This window comes from Schistosoma haematobium, chromosome 2 (genome assembly GCF_000699445.3).
Source record: "Schistosoma haematobium chromosome 2, whole genome shotgun sequence".
Taxonomy (NCBI): Eukaryota; Metazoa; Platyhelminthes; class Trematoda; order Strigeidida; family Schistosomatidae; genus Schistosoma; species Schistosoma haematobium.
Window position 1 is genome coordinate 26,715,124 of NC_067197.1, and position 9,667 is coordinate 26,724,790.

General features: G+C 30.7%; 1 protein-coding gene across 1 annotated transcript; it reads right to left on the reverse strand.

Annotated features, from left to right (window-relative positions):
* Positions 1-4,045: 4,045 nt before the first annotated feature.
* On the reverse strand, positions 4,046-7,143 carry MS3_00006597 (uncharacterized protein). The gene is made up of 2 exons (XM_051214758.1): positions 5,426-7,143; positions 4,046-5,383 (listed from the first exon to the last, which is right to left on the reverse strand). The coding sequence occupies exons 1-2, from the start codon at positions 5,848-5,850 to the stop codon at positions 5,359-5,361; spliced, it is 450 nt and encodes a 149-aa protein (XP_051067945.1). The 5' UTR covers positions 5,851-7,143; the 3' UTR covers positions 4,046-5,358.
* Positions 7,144-9,667: the final 2,524 nt, after the last annotated feature.

Sequence of the window (9,667 nt, forward strand, 5' to 3'; positions counted from 1 at the left end):
GTATATATGATTTTAGAAAAAGAAATATTTATTTATTCCAAATGGTTTAAACGTTCTGCCTAGTCAATAAATGATAGCTGCACGCTATTTATTCGTTTATATAAGTCTAAATATCTATCTTTTAATTAATATATCTGAAGTTATTTTTTTTTCTCACAGAATGGAGTTTAAGAAAATCAGGGACTGATAGACACTGGTCAACTTTCTCGTTCTATATAAAGACAGATAGTTATTAAGTGGGCATCCGTAATTTAAAACAAGATAAAATCGATGACATTTTAGATATTTCGACGAATACATATGAAAATCATTCATTGATTTTGGTAAATGGTATTCTTTCGCCAATCATAGCTGTATTTCGAATACAATTTATTGTTTTCTATAGTTTTGTCATTTGTTGTATATAACATACTAGTTTAAATGTCCCTATACAATATTCAAAAATATACAATTTTTGAGTAAACAGTCGTTTACAATGACTTCGTTTCAGTTTCCATAGTTTTGAATGCATAATTATTATTCAGATAGCCAAAACAACAAGACGTATATAAATATATAAATTAAGCAATGTCATATTTTAAGATTGTGTACTTTTGCATCAGTTAAGGATTAAGTATATCTAGGATACGTCATAAAAACAATTACGTAAGAAGTAAGAGTTTATTTTATATAGTGTAAGTGTGCAGTGGCCCAACCGTGGGCCACAGTAAGCAGAAAGAATAAATATACCGCTTTTGGATACATAAGTTCGGTTTTCTAAAGTTTATCCTGATGTCATTCTCTATATAGAGAAGCCCGAATCTTGCTCTTTTAGATAGATTGTTCAGGACTTGATTCAGATAACTTAATTCGGTATAAATCGATCTCTTTGCTCAAAGATATAAATAATAATTAGACTTTCGTTAGTTCATAATTTGTTACAATATGCAATTCTGACCAGAAAATAAACACTAAATTCTTTTTTCATATCTATTCAGTTTATGGATGCTGAGGATATATATATATATATATATATATATATACATATATATGTCTTTTTCGACTCTACTTAGTTGTAATATGTCTTCACTTCAAAACATTTATCATTTTTATCTTTGGTGACACTGCTTCATCAGGTATGTATTTGATGCTTGACTTTCGATATGATAGCATATTAATAATTCGGGAAACTTAAAATCAGGAAAATACAGTTTGTAGTATTTTTTCACATCTGATCGTTAAGACAACAAGTTAATTGCAATATCAGCTTTATAAACACTTTGATGAAATTAGAAAATTAAACTTTGAAATTTTTATAAACTTTGAGTAACAATCTGGATCAAGAAAATACGACCTATTTGTTTAGATTCAGCAGTAAATTCTGATCAGCCCCTATTGGTAGATAGTCACAATAGGGCTATTTTGTCATATCATCTGAAATCAATTGATGGATCATGGCTGGAAGTGGATGTAACGTTTATTCTGTTTAGGACTAGCCAATTTGATGTGCCAGTATCTCAATGTTGATGTACATACTGAAACTTGAACCCAGTACTTTTAACTCCAAAAATCAATGGGTTGTCCGTATTCTGAAATTTACTGCTAGCTACGGTCCCTCTATAATATAAATCATTAAAAAGCATTTTGTTTCCTTTCTTATTCTATTTATTTCAATTTTCTGCTGGCAGGCATTGTAATTACAAATGCTGCTACATACTACTTAAATTTGTCAGACTAAGCAGCATGCACCAAACTATTTATCTATCAACACTTTCAGTATAGGGTTGTGGAAATTGTTGATTTTTAATCGGGATCATGAGACAATTAATGTTAGACCACCATTGAAAACCTGGAAACACTGGATATGCATTTCTTCTAAGTATGTGACTCTCCAGCAGTATATATACATGATCTCATATACGGGACTCGAACCCAGGACCTTCGGTCTCATGCGTGAACGCTTAACCTCTAGATCATTGAGTTGGTATTTAACCGTGTTAATGTCTGAGGTAACATTTTATAAAAAAGTAATTTTTTGAGTTTCACTAATCAAAACACAATGTAAATCAAATGTTACTACTGATATAACTAACGGCACTAATAATATGATATGCAATAAGTGTTTATTATATTACATCCATGTATTAGTACATTTATTATATTTCCAATTTAATCAAACAAATAAATCAACTAAGTTCAATGTTATAAACGGAATGTTCTTTGATATTCTTCTCTTTTATTTTCCCAAGAAAACAAAAAGTACCTTTTTTATCCATTTGTTTACTTCAGATGGATTACTTTAAATAAGGAAGTCTAGTATAAATTTATTGGTTTCTATCAATCATTTTTCCTAAATTCTTATCATTATTTTGATTGAATATATCACTATCATAATCAAATTCAAATGTATTTCTTTTTGTGTGTATAATTTATCCATTTATTTGTAATGGTTACACAATGAATTTGAATTTTCCCTCCAGTTTAAACAACAACAACAAATAAACAATGACGGTAACTATAAACGTTAAGTATTAGTTTACAGTTTGACAAAAACAGAAGAAAAAAAAGGAAAACACATTTATCTTTTTCTTATTATTATTTGTCCGAGAAAAGACATAAACACATTCTATCCATAAATATTTATTCACATGCTTGGTTAGTTTTCTATAGATAAGATTAGCAATCTGAATATGTATGCTTTGATATATCATAGATTGGGTTTCGGTAGTGAGAAAGATTATTATATTTACTAACTTAATAATGAGCAACATTTATAAGAATATTCTTAGACTGTTATTGCAATGAATATGTTTATTATTATTATTATTTTATAGATAACATTCGTTAATAAAAACCTTTGTTTTTATAAATTAAGTATATAAATATTTGGTAGAAATATTCCTTTTATAGGGTATGATCTGTGTTGACAGGAAAAAAAACAATTACGGTGAGAAATCCGGAAATTTCAGAGGTCTTGATAGCATAGAGACGTTATTTGTTAAGGCTGTAAAACGAATAATAGATTACGGGTGATAGTCAGTCAGTCGGTTATAACCTAGGACCAGGCACATATATGCATTGGTCCATGTTGTCATATTTCATTAGCACAACAAGATGAGCACCGAATTCATAAAAGTAGTTAATTCAATGGTGGTAATATATTAAAGAAAGATTACATATAAGGATATAGTACAGGAAGAAAGAATTAGTTCGCTGAAATAAAGGTAGAAGGCAATTTTAATCTCATAGTTTAAGGGAAGACAGAGAACGTATACACCTACAATATTGTGATCGATTTAAGCCATGTCACCAAAAGTCTCCAACCATGGGTTGCGATAGTCACGCGGACCCCAACCAAGTAGTCTGCATCCACCAACATGGCTCAGATCAAAAGTTAGTGACTTGAAGCACTGATGCCACGTTTTAGTTTGGCCGCCCCTAAATTTATTTTGACCATCTCCAACACTGGTCAGCACTGTGCGTCACGGTAATCGGGATCTAGGCATACGTACCACGTGGCCCAACCATCTCAGTCGACGAAGATTCACAACCTCAACAACTAATTTACCATCATCCTCTAATACCTTGCGTCTAACCTAACTATTTCTTACCCGGCGATCCCAGCAGATGAGAGCAATCCGATCACAGTGAATGATTTTTATTTTCGTATGCTCTCGGTAGTAAATATTTCTTGGTGAAGAACTTAATAAATTATTAATGGCAGTAAAGAACTTTACATTTCTTTGTCTACTGTTTATGTCTTCGGCTTATCTTTTGTACTAGTACAGCAATCCCATATTCAGCTTCAACTGTGGTCTGGTATCTAAATGCTCACTCTCGACTCGAATTCCTATGGTTCGACTCCTGGGACTTTTTGAGAAATCCTATGCTTGGTCAAAAGTTGTTCAAATCTTGCCGATTTCCAATGATATTCTAGCTGTCGTCAACTTGTGAATAAAAATAGATGTATCAGCCATTAGATGAGCGCTTTACTTAAGATATATATATATATATATATATATATATATATATATATCGGAAGTCCTCAAGATTTCGTATGATTTCATTCAAGGTCACATATTGAGAATGTAAAGGAAAACTAGAAGAACATAAGCAGAATTCCTAGGGATAGAAAAGTGAAGTAAAATATTTTGTTCATATATTTGAATGTTTTATTTTGTACCTGGGTAAATGTTACATCTAATATTTTAAATTTGCTTCAATCAACTATTCTTATATGCTAATAACATGATTTCAGCTTGTGAGTTTAATATAAAGCTCAGAAAACAAATAGATAATAAACACTTTGGAATTGAAATTGAATTATGACAATGGCTGGTATACTTTCTTTTTTATCTTTTCACCGAATAAATGATGGATGATTAGATTGGGGTTTATGGATCAAATGTATGTAAGATGAGAAATTTCAATAGAGAATTTCGCTACATAACATTTTATATACAAGTGTACAGCGTTGAAGAGAGTATTTATTGTTGCTATTATCGTTTTCATTATTAATCTTACATTATGACATTAAAACTAATAACATCCTTGATAAAATACCCTTCATAATGATGTAGTCAAATTCTGGAAAAAATATTACTTCCTGTTGGTCTACCACAATTACTGAAGGCAAATAATTTGGAAAAATGAACAAGTACTACCATGAAATCAATAGAAAGGTCTACTCATATGGAAGTTTTTAAACAAGTAATCTGACAGATATAGTGTATTAAACTTTCATAGGCTAAATAATACTTATTTGATGGATTTTAACAAACACAAGCATTAAGTCTAAAGATTTAATAATATTCTTATTTGTGTGCCGAAGTTTATTTGAAGTTAGGTATTTTAAGTCTATTAACTTCATAACACTCAATATTTTTATATCAACATCTTGAACTCAATATGAATCAATCAAGACAAGTTTTATCACTGAATTGAGCTCAGCTGTTAGGATCATCGGGAATCAAGAACCACTAGTAAGAAAACTCGTATTATTTTAAAACTGTATGAAGCCATAGCCGCAATTAGAATAAAGAACAGGATTTCTAGTTTAAACGGTAGGGTCTATACTATTCATACAAAGTTAGAGGTCAATTACATATTCAGTATTATTCAGTTTTAAGAAAAGTTCATCAAAGTTCTAGTGGACAGCAGAGATCTAAATAGTGAAACGGTTAATAAAATATGACAAACGATCAGGGACGCGCTATTTCATATTCGATCCAAAATTTTAAACATAAATCATATGGCTCCGGCCTAGTAAAATCATTTCAAAATAAACTATCACTTTGTAATAAGCTCTTTAAAGTTCAAAGTTATTGGTCACTAGTTTTTACTGTTTTTTGAGTATCAATTATGAAAATAAAAGAGAGGCTACATCTGATGAGTTAAAAAGCATCTATGAATAATTGTATATATTCATATTAAAACACAAACCTACCTAACCAAACCAGATGGCATATAACTAATTAATGTAATTGCATCAGCTAATGACATTGCAATCATATAAGCATAAGCAGCTCCTGAAAATTGTGGTCTACAAAATATAATCACATTCAATATATTCAATATAAATCCAATAAAACAAATTATAGGTTGAATATAAAAATAAATAATAAATTCTGTTAAGGAAATTGAACAATCATTAAACCTTTTATTATTTAATTGATCACTATCATTAAGTAATAATGTTAAGTTCAATAAAGTTTTTTCTTGATGTTCATTATTAGTTGTATTTATAGGGTTATCAGTATTTGCATGACAGCATAGTAACAATAAAATTGTCACATATGATATTATATCTTTATTAGGCTGAAAATTTAAACTATGAATTTTATATCCAGCTAATAAAGTTGTTAAAGTCATAACAACTCTAATCTATTTTGAATAAGTTGCTATGTAAGATGAATATGTATAGGATTATAAGTCATAATATAATAGAATGCATAAATTGGATTTATAGAAGATGTTAATTTGATTTAAAGACCATAGATACCATTTCCTATATCTTTTTTTAAAAATTAATTTTATTCCATATGTTTTAGGATAATATGGAAACTTTAGCAACCGTATTATTGGTTATTTCCGAACTGTCATCTTATCATCAAGTAACCAATCATACTTAAGTAAACTTGAAAAAGATAAAACAAATAAATTATTCGTCCATATTAAATGAATTTTTATTGTCTTTTTATAGATCAAAATATTACAAAACATTTGATCAGGTTTATTTAAGATTAAACTACCTTGGTATAGCCATAAAAGATTTTGAAAAATGTGCTCCTGTATGTGTGTGATAAGGAACTAACTAATGAATTAAGTACCTTAAATACGTTGTCAGTAGGAAGGAATGACCTCGATTAAGTCAGTCAATCAGTGGCAACTATATATGTGGAGTGACTTAATTTATAACAAATAAAGTCTTGGTTTATAGTTGTTTTTAAATTGTCGTTCAGGACAAGACGACTACAAGCATTTAGAATTCGAAACTTTTAAGCAACACTGAATAAGAGGTTCGGTAATTCACGATCAACTAAACTAGGTGTAGCACAGCCATGAACAAATGACATTATATCGTCTTAGTACTGAATCGTCTAGATAAACTGTTGTAAAAAATATTAAATTATGAAATTTGATGATACTGTGAGGGACCTTGAGTGTATACATCTGAGTACAAGTAAATAACGGTGTTGAGAATCTCTAATGTTTTCTGGTTTCACTGACGTCTACAGCTGATACTGATTCATCATAATAACAGGTTTTTTTTTTACCATGAACAATGATTCTAAGTTGTTTTACGGGGACTAATATGTGATGCAAGAGAAAATAAATAGTTCATCTTGAACATTTGAGATGGTTAGTATAGTGAAAATAGGTTACATAATACATTTGTGGATTGGTTGAGGTTAGACATTAAGACCGTTGGATGCTGGTTCAGTGGTCTAGAGGTTAAGCGTTCGTGTGCTAGACTGAAGGCCCTGGGTTCGAATCCCGCGAGCGGGTTTTGTGGATACGAACTGCTGAGGAGTCCCACGATAGGATAAAACGGTCGCCCGGTGCTCCCTGGTTTCAATTGATGGTCTAACATCAATCAGTTCATGATCTCAATCATAATACATTTGTTATTGTTTTTTGAAAATCAAGAGTAAAAAACCTGAATCTTCATACTCTCTAATCATCTTTAAAGATCTGACTTTAAAACAATCATGAAAAATACCTGGCTTAAAACGTTTATTTGTTTTACGTACAACTGTATTTGCGAATGTTGTAGTAAATGGATCTTTTCAGCTTTGTTTATTTGAAGTTACTTCAAATCATAGGCAGAGTTTAGCTGAACAAATGTGAAAAATGAAGGGGCTATTGACCTTTGTTTCATCCTAACACGAAACTCCATAATAATAAGCACCCATGGCCTTGTCAAAAGCACACGTTTTAATTTGGAATTATTGAGTTTAGACCCAACTCTTCATTCCTCAAACTTAAGTCATTTAACGATACTGCATGATCATCGTCCATCACAATCGTTTGTGATACCAGATATTTTGAACTCCAGAGGTCTCAGATTCCCTCTGCAACTGCATTCTTGTTTAAATTGATTACTAGTGAGCACATGTTACAAAATAACATTATATATAAATGAAAATTATCTAATGACTGAATTAAATAAATATTTCCCCTTAAAATATATTTGTCATGTTAGTTTGAAGAGGTTAAGTTTATTTGAAAATAAGACAAAGACAACTGTTTAATCACTAAACTATTCATAAAATATACAACTAGATCATTTACTTTAATACTCTTTGTCCTTAAATATTCTATGTAATTTTTTTAAATTTATGAAACGGCTTTTTACCATTTTGTTTGGACAGTATCAGCTGTCAGCATACAAATAAAAAAGAAATCATATTTTAATCTAAAGCAATTAGTCCGTTTTATAAATTTCGATAGAGCAATTAGAAGACGGAGTTGATCTTGTTTTGTCCTCTATATTAAATAGCATCATTTTGACCTCATTCCTCCTAAGTCATTGTTATTCCAGTGACTTTGATTCGTAACAGAAAAATATGTTTTTGAAACATTCTTTAAAACAAAATACATGTTTATATAAGCAGATGTTTTTGAAACTGATTGATTAATTAAGTTCTGATAATATGATGAATAGAAGTTTACTCGCTACTCTTTCAACATTATTAATTTAGTTACGATTTTAGCATCATCAGAAAACAGTTAATGAAATAAAGTTTAAAAAACGACGTGAATAGAGATGATAGTGTCATCATAAGATTTAATGAATAATATATTACTGAAAACAAATCAACCGGAGTATATATGACTACCTTCAATGACATAAGGATTGTGAGAACTAAATCATTTTATATTTGAGGAACCTAATGAAAACATAACATGATATGACAAATCAAGTAAGAACTTACAAAATGAGATACATTTAAAAACCTATCCAATTTTCATTCGGAATTGTTTTGCTTGAATCTTCCCATTGAGGTTTAAGACTGCAATTGATCAGTCTCTTATTGACATATGTGCATACTGTGCGTATTGCCTCGATATTGCCTTAATTCACAAGCTTTTTGTAAGCAATGATGGATAGTGGCTACAAGTGAAATCCAGGACGCGCACTTCGTTCTATTTGGGACTTGTCAGATGGATGTACCTGCATCTCAGAGTTGACTTTCACTCTGGGACCCGAACCCAGTACCATTTACTTCAAACGCTATCACGTTACTCACTCAGCCACAAAATGATCAATTACAGTCTTAAACTTCAATGGGAAGATTCAAGCAAAACAATAGCAAGTGAATTTAAATTGACTCCATTGAACAAACACGTGGTTATCAGGACTCAGTAGCTGAGTGAATAACGCGATGACTTTTGAAGCGAATGGTACTGGGTTCGAGTCTCAGAGTGAGCATCAACTCTGAGATGCAGGTATATGCAGTTGACGAGTCCCAAATAGGAAGAAGTGCGCGTCCTGGATTTCACTTGTAGCCACTATCCGTGTTTGCCTAACCAATTTTCTTTGTAAAATCAAATATAAATTTAAAATGTAAAAATCGAAAGCAATTTCATAGCTCATAACACCATTCGGTCATAAAGAACTAGCAAATGAATTATATGATACATCTAAAATAAATCATTACGTTGAAAATTGATTATCATATCTCACATAACATAAATTATTCTTTAGAATACGTATAATACATATTTCAACTTTAGTTAATTTTGCCATTATCGAGATCTTGAACAATGCGAATAAACTTAGTGTCCTTAATCACGCTTATTCTGTTAAACAAATTTCCAATTGGACTAAAATGCAACGTATGTAGCAATAAGAACTCAGTTCTTTGTGCAGACATTCAGTACAAATATATTATCAAGTGTTAAGTTAGGTCATAAAATCGATCTTAATGCTGCACGTTTTGGTCTTGTATAAAAGTTGTCTAGGGCGAATGAATGGGTTTACTGAAGCCTTAGCCATACGAAGATTCAAACTCCTTATATGTGTTTAAATATAATAAAAACTTGCATTAAAATGAACCTGAAAATGTTGAGTTATTGTCCGAAATGGTTTGTTTGGCTTTCCCCTATTATTTTTATTTCTTACCTACCAGTTTCCTCGGTTGACGTTCATTTTCGAAAACCCTGAAAGTCTTTAATCGTTGGA